At 38.7% G+C, this 23,891-nt stretch overlaps 1 protein-coding gene across 2 annotated transcripts; it reads right to left on the bottom strand.

The window, feature by feature from the left end:
- Positions 1-7,129: 7,129 nt before the first annotated feature.
- PM20D2 (peptidase M20 domain containing 2) lies at positions 7,130-20,703 on the bottom strand. 2 transcript variants are annotated; one of them, XM_006055337.3, is made up of 7 exons: positions 20,097-20,701; positions 17,557-17,705; positions 13,256-13,398; positions 11,766-11,920; positions 8,901-9,036; positions 7,758-7,865; positions 7,130-7,536 (listed from the first exon to the last, which is right to left on the bottom strand). In XM_006055337.3, the coding sequence occupies exons 1-7, from the start codon at positions 20,550-20,552 to the stop codon at positions 7,397-7,399; spliced, it is 1,287 nt and encodes a 428-aa protein (XP_006055399.1). In that variant the 5' UTR covers positions 20,553-20,701; the 3' UTR covers positions 7,130-7,396. The 2 variants fall into 2 exon arrangements, with proteins under 2 accessions (XP_006055399.1, XP_044780214.1); XM_044924279.1 differs by lacking the exon at positions 7,758-7,865 and having other exon boundaries at positions 20,097-20,703.
- Positions 20,704-23,891: the final 3,188 nt, after the last annotated feature.

Below are 23,891 nucleotides of genomic sequence, written 5' to 3'. Positions count from 1 at the left end.
TCAGTTATGTCCGACTCTTTGTGACTCTATGTGACACCATAGCCTGCCAGGGTCCTCTGTCCATGAAATTCTCCAGGCAAGAATACTGGAGTGGGGGTAGCCATTCCCTTCTCCTGGGGATCTTCCCAATTCAGGGATCAAACCCAGGTCTCTTGTATTGCAGGCAGATTCTTTACCATCTGAGCCAACCAGGGAAGTTCAAAACTATACCTTAGTGATTCAATGGAACAGTAACGCACTCAAACTAGCTTAAGACCACAGGAATCACAAAGACATGAAGTGAAAAAATGGCTGTGCCTGATGAGTACTATAACGATTGCAGACAGCTTCTCTTTCTCAGCAGTTACCTTTCCTTTTTTTCAGTGTGATTTGCTTTATTCACTATGAAGAGTGTCCTTCTCTGCTCACACATGACAGTCACCTCCAGATTCATTGATCTTAAAATCCCAGAGGTCATCATCCTCTAAATGACCTCAACTCTTAATTCCCAGGACAGCTAATTCAAGTGTCTCTCCACCCTTATCAAAATCCCATTTCAGTCTGTATAGGCCTTCTACTGAGCTAAGAGAGGGTCAGCTGGCCCTTCAGGAGATGTGAAAGGAATTAGAAACAAGAGTCAGAATAAGCTTTTTCCTACTCAGCCTACCCTGCACTCAATAATAGCTGTCTGCAAATGAGGTCAGAACAAGGACACTTCACAGTGTTAAAAACAAACAACCTACCCCAGCAAATAACCAAAACATCAGAAATTGATTCAACATGAAGAACATGCTTCTGTACAGGCAGAAAAATGTATTTCTTTGGCAACGGGAATGGATAAATCAAGGCCATATATTAATAGGTAATAAATACAGTTATGACATATTGGGGTGAGGACAGAAGACAAGTTTTATTAGTCAAATTGTTCTTATCTTAGAATAAGAAATCTATGCTTTGTGAGTTAATTTCTAAATTTTGTTATTATTTCCACTTGATTTTCTAAATTCTTTTGTTCCAACCTTGGATCAATGAAACAAGTAGTATTTAGGCCAGAACTTAGAAAATGGCAGAGGGTAGGTGGGGTAATAGCAACATCAGAAGCTGGGAAACATGGGTTAAAATCTGATTGGAGAGACTCCTAGAGATAAGGGGCTTCCCAGGTGGACCCAGTAGTAGAGAACCTGCCACTGCAGGAAACATGAGATGTGGGTTCAATCTCCAGGTTGGAAAGATCCCCTGGAGGAGGGCATGGGAACCCACTCCAGTATTCTTGCCTGGGAAATCCCATGGACAGAGGAGCATGGCAGGCTACGGTCCATAGGATCACAAAGAGTTGGACATGACTGAGCACCATCATAAACATCTGAAACAGCTGTGGCTGCGATCTCTTTCTGGCTGGGATTTTCTATTATAAGCTCTTCTTACATACATATTTTTTACAAAAGAGCTTGTCTTAAAAACACACAACCCACTTGAGTGGGTTTTGTGACTTTGGATGGATGGGCAGAAGCTAAAAGCTAAGACAATGGGAGGTATACCAAATAGTTGCTGTGGGTAACCACTCCATCTTTGAGGAAACAGGCTGAACAATAACTGAGTAGCCCCTCACCACTTTCAGAGATTAATGGACAGACAACAGGTTAAAGTTTTGCTAAGATTTCAACTGCACCTAAGTCTGCTTCTTCACAGATGGCCTCTTACTCCTCTATCAAGCTAAAAGCAAACTTGAATTCTTGTAGTTCAGGGGTATTTAGATTCGTATCAAACTCTTTTAGCTTCTCACACACAACACATGATCCTCCTGTGAGGAATGAGTCAGGTCTGATGACAAGGCTTGAAGTGATGGTTAATCCTGAATCTATATCATTCACAGGCAGTAACGATGCTTGGATCTAGGTTTGGTTATTCCTTAAATAAATTAAGCTCAAGTGGGAAAACATGAAGTTTTTGAACTGCTTTCCATTCTCTTGGGTCAAATAAAAAGGTGTCAGGCATTAGCAACACAACTAATAGATAAAAGTCCAAACTCTCAAAGGCAACTCATTGTTTTACTCAGTGGGGCAATGGCTACTTAGTCTTTTGAGCTAAACAAGAATTTTGTCTATTGAAGACCTTAATTTGATATTCTTTTCTATTTTGTATTTCTGAGGTTTATTTTTTAAAGCAGCTGGATGCTGTGAGCCATTATACTAATCAAAGCTCATTTTACATTTTTATCATTGGAAAAAAAGAACAGATTTGGACTCTATTTTGAAAGCCAGTTCAAACCAAAAAACACGGACACTTGCAATTTTTTTCATATGAGGCACTTATTCTCTAGCCATTGATAAGAATCTAAAAATCTGCTCTGTTGCATTTATTACACGGTATGACTATACTGAAGTTGAAAAACATTTTTTAAGAAAATTCAATACTGTAATTATGTACCTATGTCTTATCATGTAAAACTTGTCCTGGCATTTCTCAGCATCTGAGACTAGTAAAACACTCGTTTTTAAACAAAAATAATTGTTCTTTTTAAATTCTCATATAAGTAACATGACATTATAGTATAAAAGCAAATCAACATCTGTAATACTGAATAAGAGACTATAATATATACAGCAGAAACCAACACAACATTGTAAAGAAATTATCCTCTCCAAAAAATAAATTCTTAAAAAAGATTATGTCACAGTGTATTTGGGTAATTGTGCTTTATAGTCATATATTTTCAAAACTCCCTATATAGGTTGAAGAAAACCACAACTGCTATTTGATAAATACATTTATTAACATTATACATTTTTCATACATACTTTAATATATGTATGCATTAAAATATTTTTTAAATGACTATGATCTGATAGTAGTAGAGACTGATTTTACTTGAAAATATTAACTTCATACATGTCAAATGCATCATCCTTAACTATATAATTTGTTTGCAAAAGGCTTGCTGAAGTATAAACAAAAGTAAAGAAGCAGTTTTTCATACCTTACACACTTATAAAGAGTTGCTAGCTAGCAGGAAGACAATTGACTTATTTTACAATGAAAATTTACTTTGATCTTTTGAAGGCTAGTACTATGTAGGACATTTTCCAGAAGACCAGAGATACTTCAGATAAAAAGTAAGAAATGTATAAAATAAAAACTATCTGAAAGGTTTTCTAAAAAGAACATATTATACAGTTTTGTAGATAATCATTCTTTAAGAAGACTTTTCATATCAATTTCTTCTATTCAAACAGATTGAGATAACTCAGGTATTTTTAAATATTTCAGAAACATTTCCTCAAAAGTTTCCAAGACAGCAGCCTTCAGGTGTTCCCTCAAACCCAGTGTTGCTTAAATGGAGCAAATCTTATGAGAAGTTACCACCAACCACAAGTTTTTCGGAGCATGAACTATATTTTACTCTTTACCTTACCCCCAGTGCTTAGAAGTAGGCTCTCCTGGACAAATGTTCACCAAACTCAACTGTTGAAAAGATCACTACAACTTACTAATAAACAATCCTTTGGAGGATTGTGGGAAACCAAAACAGTTCCAGTTTATACAAGTATTCACAAACACATGAAAATGTTCTGCTGCTGCTGCTGCTAAGTTGTCCGACTCTGTGCGACCCCATAGACGGCAGCCCACCAGGCTCCCCTGTCCCTGGGATTCTCCAGGCAAGAACACTGGAGTGGGTTGCCATTTCCTTCTCCAGTGCACGAAAGTGAAAAGTGAAAGTGAAGTCGCTCTGTCGTGTCTGACTCTTGGTGGCCCCATGGATTGCAGTCCACCAGGCTCCTCGGTCCATGGGATTTTCTAGGCAAGAGTGTTCTATTTTAACCTAAATGTCCTAGCCCTTATGAGTGCTACAGGAAGAAGCAATTAAAAGGGGAAAATTCCTGAATAATTAATAAAATATGAGTAGTTTTTAAAACTAATAGAACCTGAGAATTTTAACAGGCAAGCTAAATATTAGCTACACTCAATCATTATATAGTATATAGCAACTTAGTAGTGAGTGAAAGTGAAGTCACTCAGTCGTGTCTGACTCTTTGCGACCCCATGGACTGCAGCCCACCAGGCTCCTCCGTCCATGGGATTTTCCTGGCAAGAGTACTGGAGTGGATTGCCATTTCCTTCTCCAGGGGATCTTCCCGACCCAGGAATCGAACACGGGTCTCCCGCATTGCAGGCAGACGCTTTACCGCCTGAGCCACCAGGGAAGCCCCCTAGTAGTGAGTAGTACCACATAATTGTTTTATACAGGTCCCATATTCAGTCAGGCCTGCTTTTAAAATTAAGTCACAAAAGAAAACACATGTTCAATCTGTTATTAAATTTAAACCATTAATCTGGATTATACATTTTAGGTCTATTAATTTAACAAAAATAGCCAAAAGTTGGTATTTGAGGAAGAGGCTTTTAGTTTAGCCTGTGAACAGTTAAAGTTAAAAAAAAAAAAGCATGTAATAAAACCATTTTCTATAAAAACCAAGATAGTCAACAGGTCCACCTATGTCTCTAGTTTAGGTCAGAAGTTGATTCAATATTTTAAAAGTCAAATTCTTTTCAACTTTATACTGACTTAGCTTGGCCTGTTTTATCTTTCAAATGAGTCAGGTTTTAGTGTACCTAAAGGAAATTAAGCATACTGAAAAGACAATGGCTTCAAAGAATACATAATCCAGTGGAGGAATAACATACAATCACTGAATCTAAGAGATAGTCAAGTGTCATTATTCAAACTAATTCTGGGAGAAAAAGTTAGTTGCCCCCTTTCTCAAAAACAAGACACCAAATTTTGAAAAAGTCTTATTCATGTGTCAACCTCCTAAAAATATTAATCATTTACATATATAGAGTATATGTATATACATATATATATAACCCTTTTTATCTAGAAGTGACACTGTTCTCCTGAAATTGAATGGTTCTCCATTTATCCTCCAAACAATCTTTGGAGATTTCATCTAAAATGTGAGGCCCAATCAACACAATGATAATTTAAGCTAAGTATAAACATTTATGAAAATTTAGCACATTACAAACACGCCACTGAAGTATGAGGATAAAGAAAGACCTTAGTTCCAAAAGGAAAACTACCGTTACAGAGAAGTGTTTCCCTGGTGACTCAAACGGTAAAGAATCCGCCTGCAATGCGGGAGACCTGGGTTTGATCCCTGGGTTGGGAAGATCCTCTGGAGAAGGGAGTGCAACCCACTCCAGTGTTCTTGCCTGGGAAATCCCATGGACGGAGGAGCCTGGTGGGCTGCAGTCCACGTGTCACAAAGAGTCTGTCACGACTGAACAACTAATACTTTCACAAAGGAAGTAGTCTCCCAAATTCTAATTGCATAGTGAAGATTAGCTACACTTGCTCCTCTGGATGGGAGATTTTGACTCAGCATTTATTTGCATATTTATTTACATGCTTTAATGTAATATGGCTATTAACTCACTAGTAAATAAAAATGAAGAGGGGATTTTAAAAGTCTTAATTATAAAGAATAAAGTCTGAATTATACTAAATAACTTAACATAAAATGTCAAGGTGAGATCTAGAGGGAAATGGAATTCTCCAGGCAAGAATACTGGAGTGCGTAGCCATTCCCTTCTCCAGGGGATCTTCCGGATGCAGGGATCTACTCTAATTTTTAAAAATCAGACAAAGAATGTCAAGGAGGATCAAGTTCTAAAAGCTGATACCAAGAGTTAAGAAGAGTGGCTTGCACAGGACACGGCCTTAAGGCTGGATACTACAAGAAAGCAAACTTCGAAAGAGCCACAACCCCCAGGGAGGACAAACCACTGACACATTATGGGCACTGCTGTCTAAATCCCTTTCTCAGTGTTTTCGATCCAGAGGCTTGAAGTCTTCTTCTAGGAGAAGATCTGATTATATGATGTAAGTCACAGAGAACCAGTTTTTATGTTATACAGGATGGACTGGGGCAGACAGTAAATATTTTAGGTGTTGCAGGTCACACAATTTGCTCTCTGATGCTGTTTCTTCCTGCGCCCTTTAAAAAAAAGAACAGCTCATTTTCAGCATGCTAGCCATAAACAATTAGGCTGCTTGCCAAATCAGGCCAGTCTGCAGACGGCAGATACAGAAGGAATGCAATTCTCAAATACTAACTCTCCTCTCAAATTCCCCTCTCTTTCTTTTAACTTTAAATAGCTTCAGATAGAAGAGGAAATAGAGGTTTAAAAGACTATAAGGATAAGGGATCAAATCTAACTTTCCAAATGAGAAGCCAAGTGTTAGAGCATACAAATTGACCTGCTTACAGCTGAGACCAAATGCTCACTTTGCTCTCTTTCCCCCTTCCATTTTTGGAATGCTTATGACTCAAATTTGAGGACTCCCTTTAAAATAAAGACTCCTGGACCTTTACTATACTCACAGCTTAATATATTTGTTGTACTGGAAACTTTTCACATTCTTTTATCATGATAAAGAAAGTCACACCAGGAAAAACTAATATAATACTTTTTAGTTTATACTGGGTTAACATGGGGTTTAAGGGGGCTTAGAATTCTGTTCCCTAAATTTAATAAACTACCGAGTTTGCTCAGGCTGGACAGGCTAGCTTCTGAGGAGAAGCCTGAATAGGGCTGATAGGTAGAGGGGACCAGTTCCATGACATTAACATTCAAGATAAGCAGACATCACTCCTCTCACCATATTCCTCTAGGACACATGGGGCCACTAAGCAAAAACCTTACAGGAAGAGTCTAATCCTATCCATCTACCATTTTCCCTATTACAATAATATGGAATGAGAAACAGCACTTCATTGCCACTTCTCTGAGTAGGTTATATACAAAAAAGAACATTTTCATTTTCTTTCAAATGGTAACTTAAGCTCATTCTTTGTAGCTGAGTTTCTAGTTGTTTCCCACAGCATTTCTGATTAAAAGCCTACCTTTATTATCAATGAAAAGAGTCTCTAGACCAAAACAGATACAGTCAGATATTCCAAATGAATCTTCCCTAAATTTAGAACAGGAATTTTTAAACAACTTTATAGAACACGTGTTACCAACCAATACCAAAAATATCTCTTCATGTGCCCATTATGAATGTAAGGCCTGAAATCTCTTGGATCTTTTAAAATACACTCACACAACATATGGCTTTATAAAATATTATCACCAATAAACCATGTGTCATCCAGGTTGTTTATGAAATGCCAGCTCTGAAAGGTCACAATTTCATCAGACACAGATTTGCGAAATTTTCACTGTAGATATGAGGTAATATGTTTTTTCCATATCATGTCCTCACTTTTCAGGTAAGAGGAATTTGACTCCTTTAAGACTGAAAAACAAGCCATGCCCTCCTCCCTCATTAAAAAAGATTACAGGAAAAAATCATCACTTCTTCTGAATGATCTGTAAGTAGCTCCTAAACCCTCCTTTTATTCTACTGTATTTAAAACTCTTCTTCTTGAAGTTTCAATTTGAAGTCCTCTCTGATTCTTTCCAGCAGCTCTGGTTTAAAAATAACATCCAGTGCAGTCATTGCCAGAGCTTTGGCTGTTCTCAAAGTGTAGAACTGAGCTTCTTGTGATCCTAAAGAGGAGAGAAGTTAAATAAAGGCAATTTCATATGTATTACACCTAATTTATTCGTTTTCAGGTTAGCTCTCAATATCTAAATTGCCTCTCCAACTGACCACCACAATATAGTATTTCCTGAGGTGTTCGGTAAAGAAGTGATAATGGGCTAAACTGAGCAATTAGAAGGGCAGCTACTACTACAAAAAGAGCTCGTGTCAAAACGTCAACACTTACCTGCAGCTTCAGTATATTGTTCTGTATGATTCAAGGCATTAGACCCAATGTAAAAATATGGATGAATCCCGGGAACCACAAAAGAAACATTTCCAAAATCGGTAGATCCTTGGAAAGGTAAGATGAATCATTAACTTTTAATTGCTAGTCCAACGGAGCACATGTACCTTTATCTCTATACACCTGACATGATTTACAACTCCTTCCCTTCCAGAAATTCTCTACCCTTTTGGTTTCCATGACTCCACTCTCTACTGACTGTCTGGCTTTCTCTATGACTCCCTCTCTAGTCACTTCTGTCACCTGTTTCCTGAGCACTGGTGATCCCTAGGGCTTCATCTCTTTGTGTCCTTCCTCTGTGTCCTCAGGCAACCTCCTCAACATTGAAACCTATGTCTTCAATCACCTCTCATGTGTTGACAACCCCTAAGTCTCAACCTAGACAACTTTTGGAATAGGCTATTGAACAGCTTTCCTGAGAAGTCCTGTGAAGACCTCAAATTTAACAAATGAATAATTTATACCAATCCACCCTACTTCAGCCTGCTCTTTCCCTTGAACTCTCATCTCGCTGAATGACATCAACACCCTGTTTATATCTCCAAGTCCCCCTGAGTCTACATCATCAATATCTACCATATTTTAGGAGATACATTTCTAACATGTAAACATGTTAACAATAATGCTCTTTAAAGAAAAAAAAAACTAAAATAACCTGATATACTTATGCATGTTTAAATTCTAATAGTTGTTTGTTATTTCTCAGAAACTGAAAATGTCCCCATATACAAGTCCTTAGTAACCTGTTTACTGATAACTGAGAATGAATTAAAATTCGATTTCCCCTTTAAGTAGCTTACTTAAAAATTAGAACTAAGCAAATTTAAACACTAGAAACACTTAGAATATAAAGCCAAGAGTAGGTTGGCTGTTTCTAAAAGCAAATCTGTTCACATGGCATTCTACATTCACTGAAGAGTTCTTTAATGTCTTTCTCCTAACCATTAAGTTTGTAAATAAGTGTCATTAAAAAGCATAAGCAATACTTCCCCCAACCTCCAAAGTTGTTAAGCAAAACCATTTAACCTTGGATGGTAGTTCCCTTCCTCAAACAGCATGGTATATCTGAAAGAACTTAATTACCTGAAGGGCCACTGAACATAGCATCTTCTGAAATGAAGTCTATTCCCAGCTTTTTTCCATTTTCAACATAAGCTTTCCACAGACTCTTATTGGGAAGAACATTGTAATAATCATGTGCTCCACCGTTAATTTCCACCTAATAAAAATTATAACGCAAATTTAAAATTAAGAAATTTGAATTCACGATCTAATTTTCAAACCAGCACTGGTTCTCTAACAGAAAGAGGTTTTAAAAGGAGGCGCCTCCCCTTCAGGATATAAACTCTCTCAAATCTTTACTTTTAAAAAAAACACATTTTTCTATAATGAGAGTTCCTAGGACCCTATCTCCTTTATGCTTTACATGCACCAAAGCACACAAGGTCACCTAGTTCTACCAACCAGTAAGTCTCAGTTTCAGTCACCTAAACCAGGAGTGGGAGCAGCCAGGAATCTCCACTTTAACCAGCACCCCCAAGTAATTCTGATGCAGGTGGTCCCAAAGCCACATAAGAAACACTGCTCTAGGCTACAGCCCCTAAAAGACAAATCAAGATTTACTGACTTTCAGCCTGGAAAACCCCATGGACAGAGGAGCCTGGTAGGCTGCAGTCCATGGGGTCGCTAAGAGTTGGACACAACTGAGCGACTTCACTTTCACTTTTCACTTTCCTGCATTGGAGAAGGAAATGGCACCCCACTCCAGTGTTCTTGCCTGGAGAATCCCATGGACGGAGGAGCCTGGTGGGCCGCAGTCCATAGGGTCCCTAAGAGTCGGGCACAACCGAGCGACTTCACTTTCACTTTTCCCTTTCATGCATCGGAGAAGGAAATGGCAACCCACTCCAGTGTTCTTGCCTGGAGAATCCCAGGGACGACGGAGCCTGGTGGGCTGCTGTCTATAGGGTCGCACAGAGTCGGGCACGACTGAAGCGACTTAGCAGCAGCAGTATACAAACTGACACTGACACCACTACCTGGTCTGAAAGGTATAAAGTACTTTAAGAGAAAGACAGAAGATCCACAGTGTGGAGGGGTTGACTATGGTCCTCATTTATTAATTTCAGTGCATTAAGATACAGAAGCAGTTTACATGTGCCCAGTTAAGAGGATTTACAGATTTAGATTTTATTAAATAAAAAATGGGCAATATTCCCACAAACTAAAGATAATTCCAATAACATTAGCAAAAATCAATTATAAAATGGCAGAGATAATAATTATTTTACTCTTAGCAACATCTAAGTTAGAAACAATGAAAATCTAAACATACTAAGTCACACAGTTGTGTCTGACTCTTTGCGACTCCAAGGAATTCTCCAGGCCAGAATACTGGAGTTGGTAGCTGTTCCCTTCTCCAGAGGATCTTCCCAACCCAGGGATTGAACCCAGGTCTCCCACATTGCAGGTGGATTCTTTATGAGCTGAGCTACCAGGGAAGCCCAACAGATACTATAAGTCAGCCAAAACATAAAAATTATTAAAAGACTATTTAAGTATAAGAGGAGATAAGCAATCTATCTGATAAGATATTTAAAGTAATAATCATAAATATGCTCAAAGAACTCAGGAGAATGGATGAACAGAATGAGAAGTTTTAAACAAAGAGTTGGAAAATATAAAAAAGAACTACACAGAGCTAAAGAATATAGTAACTGAAATAAGAAATACACTAGAAGAAATCAACAGTAGATTAAATGATACAGAGTAACAGATGAGCAAAGTGGAAGACAAAGTAGTGATAATCACTCAAGCTGAAAAGAAAAAAGAAAAATGAATTTTTAAAAATGAGGACAGTTTAAGAACCCTTTGGGACAACATTGAGAGTATTAACATTTGTATTATAGGGATCCCAAAAGGAGAAGAGAGAGAGAGGAGCAGAGAACATACTTGAAGACATAATAGCTAAAAACTTCTCTAATCTGGGAAACAGACATCTAGTCCAGGAAACACAGAGAATACCAAACAGGATCAACCTGAAAAGGACCATGCTGTCATTAAACAGCAAAAATTAAAGATGAAGACAGAATATTAAAAAGCAAAAGAGAAGAGCAACAAGATACCTACAAGGGAATTCCCATAAGGCTATCAGCTGACTTTACAGCAGAAACTCTGCAGGCCAGAGGGAGTAGCACAATATACTTAAAGTGATGGAAGGGAAAACCTACAACCAAGAATACCCTCCTGACAAAGCTTTCATTCAGATTTGAAGCAGAGATCAAAAGTTTCACAGACAAGCAAAAGCTAAGAGTTCAGTATCACAAAGCCCCAACTTTCTAAGAAATGTCTGAAGGACTGTTTAAGCAAAAAAAAAAGGCCATGATTGAAAATATGAAAATTACAAAAGGAAAAATCTCATTGCCAAAGGTAAAAGTAGTAGATCAACCACTTTAAAGCTAGTAGGAAGGTTAAAAGACAAAAGTAGCAAAATCATGTGTAACTATAATAATGAGTTAAGGGACACACAAAAGAAAAGGGTGTAAAATACGGTATCAAAAGCAGTAACTGTGATAGGAGGAATAAAAACAAAAGATAGGTTTGGCTGATTTTGCCATAAAGTTGCCTTTATAGCAACTATATAGAGCAATTCTAAAAGCATAACTGCCAGTAAGGAAAAATATAACTTGCAGAAAGGCAGGGATTCTAGCTCAGCAATACCAGTTATTCTAAGTCCTGTGTGATAAGACAACTGTGGTCTTCCCTATGCAAAAACCGAGTAAAATGAATAAGAATGAAAGACTTTCAAATCAACTGATTTTTGCATATTCAAGACACTGCCAAATGAAAGCAAGGCAAAATTAGATTCTAATGTAACTTAATATAAATAGTCCCAGCCCACATATATACTTCTGATTATAACTTAGATTAACTCTTAAAAGTTCTTACTGTGCACCCAGTAGCCAAAGCTGCAGCTCTGAAGCAATCTTCTGCCTTTTTGGTCAAAACTGGAAGTTCTTTCATTGAGGGTGCACGGAAGTAATAGATTAACTCAGAATAAGAGGGAATGATATTGGGTTTTACACCACCATTTTTTATTATACCTATAAAAAGAACCAAATTACTGGAATTGAACTTGGAGCTTGGAGACCATTCCTTTAGTTTAAATACAGCCATAAAGTTTTTCAGCCAAAACATATATACAGAAAAATAGTTTAAACTTATTACCTTCACATATACACCAATCAAGATTTTGATGTTATACAAGTTTCTATGCATTCTGGGATATTTACTGGCTAATAGGAAAAATAAAATAACTGTCTATATGTACTTTAGCCTGAGGAATTTACATGATGTTAATAAATTATGATTCTTGACTAAAAAGAAACTGTCAGAAATTTTTACAAGTATTGTTAGCCTTCTGAAAGGGAGTTTTATTTCAGTGGGCTTTCTTATAGTTGTATATTTTGCTAAACTTTTGACATAAGGAAAATCCCCAATGGTATGAGGTTCTATACCCTCATATCTTAGGAATCCCACTTTAAATGGCATTTGGCTCTGGGGAAATATTTGAGAATATTTTTATGTCAATAAGAAACCAATACAAATCAAAGATCACAAAGTATACTCTCAGCTGTCAAAACAAATGCATTTATTTGGAACTATACTGAGAAGGAAGATGTATCCATTCAAAATAATAACTAAAATAAATAAGCACAGCCTGATATTTTATGACCTGCTTTTTTTTAAAAGTATTTTTACATATTCATGTTTGGTCCTTTTAAAGAAACTAAAGTAGAAAATTGGTAAAAGTGCAGTTAGAACTAATTTTAGAGTACAGCAAAATCGGGTAAAGAAGAGATTTGAAGTAGAATACTTTCCCAAAGCATAAGGAAAGAAACTAAAAAATAAATCTGCAACTTCAAGACAGTACTTTATTACTGTATTTACATTAAAGTGCTACACATAATTTTAAATTATGCATAGTACGTTTACTTAGGATTAACAGCACTTGAATATATAAAACCAGTAACCATCAATTTTTTTAAAATGAGAAAACAATGAAGTTTTGTTATCAAGAAACAGGATAACTGGGAAATCAAGTTCTAACTTTCAAATACCAACAGAAAGAACATATATCCTTTACATAAAAACATCCGTTCTAATACTCAAAATGACCATACTATTTATGTACAAATAATCTTAACCACATGTAAACAAACATCTACTATCCTGCCCCAGGAATTTCTGAAAATGTTAAAAAAATTTTTGAATATTCATACAGTACATAGAATGTCCCCAATTTTTTTTTACATTTAAAAAAATTTATGTATTTATTTTAAACCCCAATGTTTTTCATCAAATAGTCTATTAAAGAATTGTATTGCACTCAAATATATTAAGCACCATCTATTACCCAAAGTATCTGACATTTGTACCATGAACTCTCCAGGTTGGTTTCAGTTGCTGTCTTAACACAGACAGATTGTTGTAAGCGAGGACAGCAGCATCTAATGCATTCAGCCCTTCCCAGGGATAAGCAGCAGCATGAGACGCTTTACCGTAGTACTTCACAGTCACACTAGGAAATAAAACATCATTAGGAATTACTTTTTTCAATATCACTAAACAAAGAAAATCCAATCATTATTCAAAATTAATTCACACTGCTGGAATTTTTATTTGCAAATTATTTGTAGCAATAATGTATCAATTTACATATTTTAGTTCTAATTTATATGTAATACAGTAACTAACACAAAGAAGGCAGTCCAGAAAAGAATTCTGCTCAAACTCCTCTTCAAATTAAATCTGTATGCCATTAAACTTAAATAAACAATCCAATACTGTATGAAGTGCTGGTATTACCAAAAAGATGGCTCCTGTCCTCTACACTGTATTGTGACAGTTCTCTATCAAAGGTCTGCAGAAACTCAGATAATTCTGTCTTAGGGGTGGGGAAAGGTCAAGCAAAGACAAAAAGGAGGTCACTTTTTTGTGTGTGTGGCTTTTTATTTTTACCTTTTTTTTTGCAGAGCTACCCAGCTTATGGATTTTTAGCTCTCTGAGTAGGGATCAAATTCTGTGCCCTCAGCAGTGAGTGCACAGAGTTCTAACCAGTGGACTGCCAGAGATTTCCCAGGATGTAATATTTGAAATGGGTTAAGAAAACCTCTAAAAATCAGATTAAACTCACAATTTTATAAATACTATTGCTTTAAGTCAGCTGTTCCTGATCAATACTTTATTAATGTTCCAGAATACCCGTATCACTAAAGCCTTAAAATTTTATACACTGTTTTCTCACTTTAAATAGTTCTCATGCTAGTCTAACTACTCAGATACAATAAAAAAACAAATTTCAAGGGATTAGATCTGATAGACAGAGGGCCTGAAGAACTATGGACGGAGGTTTGTGACACTGTACAGGAGGCAGGGATCAAGACCATTCCCAAGGAAAAGAAATGCAAAAAGGCAAAACGGTTGTCTGAGGAGACCTTACAAATAGCTGTGAATAGAAGAGAAGCAAAAGGCAAAGGAGAAAAGGAAAGATATACCCATTTGAATGCAGAATTCCAAAGAATAGCAAGGAGAGATAAGAAAGCCTTTCTCAAGTGATCAATGCAAAGAAATAGAGGAAAACAACAGAATGGGAAAGTCTAGAGATTTCTTCAAGAAAATTAGAGATACCAAGGGAACATTTCATGCAAAGATGGGTATAATAAAGGACAGAAATGGTATGGACCTAACAGAGACAGAAGATATTAAGAAGAGGTGGCAAGAATACACAGAAGAACTATACAAAAAAGACCTTCATGACCCAGATAATCACAATGGTGTGATCACCAACCTAGAGCCAGATATTCTGGAATGCGAAGTCAAGTGGGCCTTAGGAAGCATCACTATGAACAAAGCTAGTGGAGGTGATGGAATTCCAGTTGAGCTCTTTCAAATCCTAAAAGATGATGCTGTGAAAATGCTTCACTCAATATGCCAGCAAATTTGGAAAACTCAGCAGTGGCCACAGGGCTGGAAAAGGTCAGTTTTCATTCCAATCCCAAAGAAAAGCAATGCCAAAGAATGCTCAAACTACTGCACAATTGCACTCATCTCACACGCTAGTAAAGTAATGCTCAAAATTCTCCAACCCAGGCTTCAGCAATACGTGAACTGTGAACTTCCAAATATTCAAGCTGGTTTTAGAAAAGGCAGAGAAACCAGAGATCAAATTGCCAACATCCACTGGATCATCAACAAAGCAAGAGAGTTTCAGAAAAACATCTACTTCTGCTTTATTGACTATGCCAAAGCCTTTGACTGTGTGGATCACAATAAACTGTGGAAAATTCTGAAAGAGATGGGAATACCAGGCCACCTGACCCGCCTCTCAAGAAACCTATATGCAGGTCAGGAAGCGCCAGTTAGAACTGGACATGGAAGAACAGACTAGTTCCAAATAGGAAAAGGAGTAGGTCAAGGCTGTATATTGTCACCCTGCTTATTTAACTTATATGCAGAGTACATCATGAGAAACACTGGGCTGAAAGAAGCACAAGCTGGAGTCAAGATTTCTGGGAGAAATATCAATAACCTCAGATACGCAGATGACACCACCCTTATGGCAGAAAGTGAAGAGGAACTCAAAAGCCTCTTGATGAAAGTGAAAGAGGAGAGTGAAAAAGTTGGCTTAAGCTCAACATTCAGAAAACGAAGATCATGGCATCTGGTCCCATCACTTCATGGCAAATAGACAGGGAAACAGTGTCAGACTTTATTTTTTTGGACTCCAAAATCACTGCAGATGTGCCTGCAGCCATGAAATTAAAAGACGCTTACTCTTCAGAAGGAAAGTTATGACCAACCTAGACATCATATTAAAAAGAAGAGACATTGCTTTGCCAATAAAGGTCCATCTAGTCAAAGCTATGGTTTTTCCAGTAGTCATGTGTGGATGTGAGAGTTGGACTATAAAGAAAGCTGAGCGCCAAAGAATTGATGCTTTTGAACTGTGGTGTTAGAGAAGACTCTTGAAGAGTCCCTTGGACTGCAAGGAGATCCAACTAGTCCATTCTAAAGGAGATCAGTCCTGAATATTCATTGGGAAGACTGATGCTGAAGCTGAAACTCCAATACTTTGGCCACCTGATGCGAAGAACTGACTCATTTGAAAAGACCCTGATGCTGGGAAAGACTAAAGGTGGGAGGAGAAGGGGACGACAGAGGGTGAAATGGCTGGATGGCATCATTGACTCAATGGACATGAGTTTGAGTAAACTCCAGAAGTTGGTGATGGACAGGAAGGCCTGGAGTGCTGCAGTCCATGGGGTTGCAAAGAGTTAGACATGACTGAGTGACTGAACTGAACTGAAGGTTTAAAGAAAGGATTACATATTAAATAGTTATTTACAAAGATGACTTGCTTAGATAATACTTTTAAGCCTGAATAATAGTACCCATGTGTAAATTAATAAAAAGTCACTTAGATTTTTTTTTTTAAATGAGTAGATTAAGGAGGCTCATGACAATTCTTACTGATTCCAAACATTCAATTAACAAAACAAAACAAGTAAAAGCATTCAAGTAAAACACATTTTAAAAATTTTAGGATACTTGTTATTTCCTCAATATATATCTTATCACCATCACCCAGAAACTGGAATTTTAACAAAACTGGTGATAAATATTATAAAATAGAAAAGGATGTCCTTTATGAAAAAGATTCTAGCACTATTTTTTCTAGGATTCAAATCTATGTACAATTAAAGCACAATAGACTACAGGAAAAGAAATGCTAATGCCTGTTTTGTATTAGCATTAGTGTTTTAGGCTTAAAAACATATTTAAAAAGTGATGTGGAATGATATTCAAGACATATTGTTTAATTTAAAAAGCAAGAGCAAGATCAACAATATATTTAGAAGAATATTTTTGGGGGAAATCCTCCTTTAAAATTTAATTTATACATGTACCTATTTTATGGCTATTAATACACCCTAAAAGTTCTGGAAGAATATATATCTCTAGAAAAGGACTGGATGTGGGGAAGGTGAGTAATAGGGACACAGTGCTTTATTTATTGTTACAGATTTTTAGCATAGATAGATGAGTAATTTTTTAAAATTTTTGTTCTTGTTCTCTTTCCACCTTAGAAGATGGCCAATGAAAATCTAAGAAGTCAGATACTAAGAAAAGGCCTGAGGCCAAAAGGGCTGACTTCAGGATCAAGGCCAATAAATCTACCTAACCCTAAATCCTGGAAGGCTAATGGACTAGGAAGCCTGCCTGCAGCCACTGGCCCCTTCTAGCCAGAGGCATTGGCAGAGATTTCTAATCTCTAAGGTTTTCCAGAGGTGTACTACTATACATCATCCTTGAAACCAAAGACGAAAGATTCTTCCTCCTGTCACACCACCAATTTCTGGTGATAAGGCCGAAGACACCAGGACAGTTAAAATACTCACCCTCTGAAAACAGGGGATGCAGAGAGGTAGGTTAACTGAACTATCCTTAGCACTGAACTATCACTAGCCCTGCTGGGTTGGTTCCTCTATTACTCTCTAGCTACTGCAGAGAATGTAGGGTTTTCCTGAAGCACCTGAGCAGTGGCTTCTTGGAACCAGACTACTAACTGGACCATTAACTATTATGGTGAAACTTCTGATGTAAAAATTTAAACCACTTCAATGATGCACCCAGGTACCAAAATAAATAAGAAGTTTCTTTCAACTTGATTACTCACTCATGTTCAGCAACATCAGGTAGATAAGCAGCATTCTCTTGAGATGGATGGGCCATAAAAACAACATCAAGATTTTTGAAAGCCCCGGCTTCAATTAAATCAATTTTGCCACCACCATCTTCCTCTGCAGGGGTTCCCAGGACAATTACCTAGAAAGAAATAACTGTGTCAGAGGGACAAAAATTCCTAGTAGGAAATGTCAGTCAGATTTCCTTGCATATATATTCACAATCTACATCAAACTATGAAGAGAGATTTTGTTCTCTGACTCTTAAATTATGCAGTGGGCATAAATCTATGGTGCTAAATTAATCACAAACTTGCAGTTGACATTATTATACCAATTTATTGCAGAGTATGTACTAAAAGCTCTACAGGAAATTTTTCCCAATCTTCTAACGCAATTTTATATAACTAATGTCAAAGATGAAAAAAGGTAAGTACTATATACTAAGTCCCTCAAAATTATTTAGGACTTATTTCTTAAAGCTTTTATTTGATTATCTTTTAGTATATGTATATAATGATTCATAATCACTTTACTGTAAGGAACTTTTTAGTTACTAGTTATCCTCACAACAACCCTGTGAGGTAGGTAAGAGATCCTTGTCATCATTTTAAGAAAGGTGGTTTCGAGGCACGGAGTCAAGTGTCTTGCCCCAGGTCACAGAGCAAGTCTTAAGGCAGAGCTGGGATAGATATCCTGACCTTCAGGCCTGAACTTTGTTTCTTTACTAAACTACCTCTTTAAAAGGTCTTAACACATTCATCCTTTATGAAAAGTATTAAATAAATCTTAATACCACAGTTAGAAACGGCCAACTATTACACAAACTTACTAATTCGATTCCACCAGCTCAACCAGGCAGATTTATTGGTCACCAAACACCTAATTAAACAAAAGAGAACTTTACAGAATAAACATTTTACTTTGATATTTAAACTTTAACTTCTTCAAACAATTTTTAAAAGTAAAGACAAATTATCTATAAACAACTAATACACTTTCAAGGTCACGTATAAGAACACAATGAAACGAGTTGGAACAAGTCTTGGCTTGCAAAGAGGATCAACATAAAACTCCATTTTCAGATAAGACAGATAACCTTCTAAATCTGAGTATTAAGGTTCAAAATCAGAAGTGTGTATACTTCCAGGCATTCAAACTCTTATATTAAGCTGCTTTTTACACTTAATCTTTGACTCAAGAAATCTGATGACTTTTCAGGTTAAATCTTGCTGACTTCTCTGAACCTTTCATAAACCTAGTTAAAGCTAAACCTCTCCAGTGTTTCATGCAACAGCAAAGGACACCTCCTCCCCCAAACAAAACAAAATCCTAGCCAGATGAAAAACAAAGGCCCAGTCAGAGGCAGAAAAGAGAAGGCAGCTAAACAGAAAAAGCCACAAAAGACGGAACTGTTAGAATAAAAGAGAAAGGTTACTGACGCTGGAAAAAAATGGGCTAAAGAATATGAAATATAACACTAGTCTTCCCCTTAACCAGAATGGTGCTGACTGAATCTTAGCTCACAGAATGAAGAATATACAATCTGGAAAAACAGAGTAACACAAGATTAAACTTGCCCGCCTGGTGGGCTGCCGTCTATGGGGTCGCACAGAGTCGGACAGGACTGAAGCGACTTAGCAGCAGCAGCAGCAGCAGCAGCATGGCTAACATAAACAACATTTCCCTGTTTAATTTCGAGTTAATTTCTTAAAATCACGAAATAAACTTTAAGACTTAAGGATCAACTCATCTATGTTCTTAATGGTCACTCTCTTCCCATTTTCTGTATACTTCTAGAAGTTTTGTAGTTCTACTGGCTGAACATTTCCTATCCAAACTCCAATGATTCTAATCACAACAGCTTCTAGAACTGCCACAAACAAAAAAAAAATTTTTGGAGTCTAACAAGGAGGGTCTGCAGGTCTCCCTACAATAACTACTTCCTTCTAGAGCTTGCACAAGCTTGTCAGCCAATTGCGATTGCCCCGTTACCAAAAATAAGCCATCACGAAAACCAGGCTTGGTTCTAAGGTTCTTTCCTAAGGGAGAAAGGCGACTCAATTGTTTACAACTATACAGGAGAGACTTCCCTGGCTCAGACGGTAAAAGCATCTGCCCACAATGTGGGAGACCCGGGTTCGATCCCTGGGTAGGGAAGATCCCCTGGAGCACGAAATGGCAATCCACTCCAGTACTCTTGCCGGGAAAATCCCATTGACGGAGAAGCCTGGTAGGCTACAGTCCGTGGAGTCACAAAGAGTCGAACACGACTGAGTAACTTCACTTCACATACAGGAGAAAAAAAGCAAAAATCTGTAAAATGTCGCTAGGTCGGCAACTCATGAACTACTGATTTTGATCCAGGGATTCTGCCCACTATAGCAAAGGCCAGGACATCGAGCGCTGTCTCTTACACCTGCCCCGGGGTGGCAAGGGACTGATGCGCAAGGGAAGCGCCAGCTGCCGCCCTTCTCTGGTCGGTCCCGGACTGGGCAGGCAAAGAGAGCCCCACTCCCGGGTCCCACCTCACCTTCACCGGCAGAGGCAGTCCGGCGAGGCTCTCCAGGGCCCCCTTCATGCCCAGGGCGGCCGCCGCCCCGACCTCGGCGATCAGGTTGTGGCCGCAGGCGTGCCCGATGCCGGGCAGCGCGTCGTACTCGCATAGAAAGCCCAGGTGCAGCGGGCGCGGCGCCGCCCAGCCCCCCGGCGACCCCCACTCCGCGCGGAAGGCCGTGGCCAGCTGGTAGTGCGGCTGCACGGCCCACGACCCGGCCGGGGTCTCGCTCTGGAAGAAGCGCGTCAGCACTCCGTGGGCGTGATGCTCCTCGTAGGCCAGCTCGGGCTCGCTCCAGATGGCGCGGCTCAGGGCCCCCAGGCGCTCGGCCGCCGCGTCGATGCACTCCGCCGCGCGCAGCTTCAGCAGCTCCAGATCGGAGACGCTGGCGCAGGCACCCCCTTCAACCGGCCGCTCCTCTCCGGGTCTCATCGTGCCTACAGCCTGTGACCGGTCAGCAGTTCTCGCCGTGGAACGCTGGCCGCTCCCGGCGGCCCACCGAGCCTGCGTACACGCCCGGCGTCCGCGGAGGTCGTCGCCACAGCTCCCGGGAGACCCGCCCCCGAGCCCCCCCGGCCCCGCCTCCAGAGCCTCGCCCGAAACGTGCTCCGCCCCTTCTGCAGCCCGCAGGTGCTCCGCCCCCCAGTCCGTGCGGGGGTCGCTGGGAAAAACCCGGTTCTGGCGACTCCGCTCTTCTCAGGTCTCGTGGCTGTCCTGACAACTGATCTATGCTCTAAGGGTATTATTCCTTGCCCGTCGTTGCTTCTGTCCCACAGTAGCAGAATGGGGACGGTTTCATTGGTTAATAGGTATCAGAAGCAGACCAAGTGAAAGTTTGTTGTTGTTCATAGTCGATAAGTCGTGTCCGACACTGCGACCCCGTCGACTGTAGCCCGCCAGGCTCCTCTGTCCATGAGATTTTCGGGCAAGAATACTGGAGTGGGTTGCCATTTCCTTCTCCAGGGGATCTTCCCAACCCAGGGATTGAAACACAACCCCCCTCCTCCCACCTCAGCCCCAGCATGTGCTGCAGTGCAGGTGGATTCTTTATGGCTGAACCAACCAGAGGAGTCAAGTGGAACATAGTCTCTCTGAAAAACCAGCTCTCTCTAAAATAGGAATAAGCCACTCTGTTTCTAGAATAGTAATACAAATTTATACAAGGTTTTTAGTTCATAAAATTGGGTGCCAATGTAAATGGTTTGCAAAGAACACAGGTCTATAGACTACGAACTTCACTTTGCGGTTTGCCCTCACTTCAAGGTTTTTAGTTCATAAAATTGGGTGCCAATGTAAATGGTTTGCAAAGAACACAGGTCTATAGACTACGAACTTCACTTTGCGGTTTGCCCTCACTTTCTTCTCCTTGAGGTTATTACTGTGTAATAGAAAAGCTGAAACTACTGTATATGGCTTTCTCATCAGAATCAGAACTCACTAATGACTGGAACAGCGTCTGGAACGCAGTAAGCACTATCTATGTATTCCCTTTATAGTCTATTTGAGTGGAATAGAATTAGAATTAAGAATTTAAAATGAGGTTGGTTTTTTTTTTTAAAGCGCAAAACAAAGTTAATTAAAAGATGACAAAGGATGAGACGGCTGGATGGCATCACTGACTCGATGGACGTGAGTCTCAGTGAACTCCGGGAGTTGGTGATGGACAGGGAGGCCTGGCGTCCTGCGATTCATGGGGTCGCAAAGAGTCAGACACGACTGAGCGACTGATCTGATCTGATACTCATTCTACTTTGTTGATTTGACTATGTTTTTTTTAATAGTAACAGCTTTGACAGAGAACATATTTTCTGTTTTCATTTACAATTTTGAGGCTGAACTCAAGAAACATGAGGTGTGCGGTTGCTGTCCACATTATAACTCGGTTTTAGATTACCCAATGAAGAAATTCAAGATGCTCCAGAGTGAAGCACAAAGTCTGAAAAACTGTTGTTAATGATATAACTGTTAATAGCACGGTAGAGATTTATAATCTAAGGTGTTCTACATAGTAAAAGCTTCCATCAGCATCTCATACCCTATCACCTCTATTCTTAATTTGTCACAATTAGGTTAAATCAGACAGAATATATTCATGTAATAAGACAAATATATTTTTAAAAATATTTTTGGTATGAATCTTTTTTAAAGCCTTCATCGAATTGCTACAGTATTGCATCTGTTTTATGTGGGATGTTAGCTTCCCAACCAGGGATTGAACCCACACCCCCTTCATTGGAAGGGGAAGTCTCAACCACTGGACCACCAGGGAAGTCCCCCAAATGTGTTTTTTTTTTGAAAATGCATTTCTGATCTAAAGAAAGCTAATATACATGAAGACTATCTACTGCTGCTTTTACCTACTACACGTATTGACATACTAGAGTATGTTAAAATACTAGAGTAATGTCACATTCTAGATCAGAAAATACTGTCATTCTCAGTCTAACCAAAACTCAGCTCTAGAGACAACAAAGGTGGAATTAAATTCCTGGACCCTCTTGTTTATGCTTAATAAACTTACCAAGATACACTCCTGCAGTAATCTCCTTTGAGTCTATGTGATTTCGTATTACTGTGCTCAGCTGGCTGAAAAACTGGCCTTGTTTGAGTAAAAACAATAGGTGACATTTGTAGATCACTTCCTCTGTAACAGGAGCTAAGTGCTTTACAAAGTATTAACTCATGTAATTCTCATAACAACCGATGAGGTTGCTAATGAGATCGTTTATCTTCACTTTACACATGCACTGTATGAGATTTCACTGCTGGTAAGTAGTGGATCTTCTAGATATGTATAGATAAGTATAGAACAGAAGCCAGTCTGGCTCCAGGGGCCTACTTTCAGCCTCTGTGCTCTATTGCTTATCCAAATTCTTAAATTCATCTATAGCTTGTCAATTGACACCAGAACCCATAACAGTTACTCATTTTGAATAAATTTATTGCAGCAACCCTGCCTGCTGACATCAGTAGCACTCATGTTTGCTTGCTTTTATAGGCAGCTATAAACAACAACAGAAAAGGGGTACATAGAAATTCTATATAGAAGCTGCTATTTATATGACTTGTGAATTAACAAAGCTGTCACTTGAGGTAGAGAAAAGTAGATTCATTTCAAGCTTTGTTTTGTGTGTATGCACATGCATGCATTCATGTGTTGGGTTTCTATTGTTGGCAGCCTGTATTTCTTACTTATTGTATTCTTAATTTATTTAATAAATTGTAATAATTTGTTGAATATATATCTTCCCCTCCAGTCTTTAAACTTCTTTTGCCTTCCCACTGTGTTTCTAACATGGTACGGTGGTGATACAACCTTTCCTTGTCGATAAATGTTTGTTGGTTGATTTTTCTTCTTGAATCTAGTAGGCTAATGGAGTAATGGTAGCAATTAACCACTCAGCTATGATAAATACCTACAGATACTGTGTGTGTCAGTGCGATTCTTCTCCCCAGACTTCTCAGTCCTTTGCCTGTGGGGGTTGAGAGGCAGGAAGAATGGCCTCTGGAAGCTGATGGAGTTGGACATATGCCTTCTTGAATCAGGTCAGCTCAGTAGTTCTCACTATCACAGTTATTTATATGCATAATGTTCATACAACTGTCGATGTGCTGCCACTAAGGAGCCTGTGATTCTTTTTCCCAGAAATAGTATTTTTTAATGTAGAGTACTTCCCTTCCTTTACCAGGTGCTATATCTGCAAAAATAATACAATACCCAGAATTTAGTATTAAACTGTTAATTTTGACCTTTGTTTTGGGGATGGGTGG

Source organism: Bubalus bubalis, chromosome 10 (assembly GCF_019923935.1).
Source record: "Bubalus bubalis isolate 160015118507 breed Murrah chromosome 10, NDDB_SH_1, whole genome shotgun sequence".
Lineage (NCBI taxonomy): Eukaryota > Metazoa > Chordata > Mammalia > Artiodactyla > Bovidae > Bubalus > Bubalus bubalis.
Note: the sequence above shows the minus strand (reverse complement) of the source record. Positions and strands in the feature narration are given on the sequence as shown.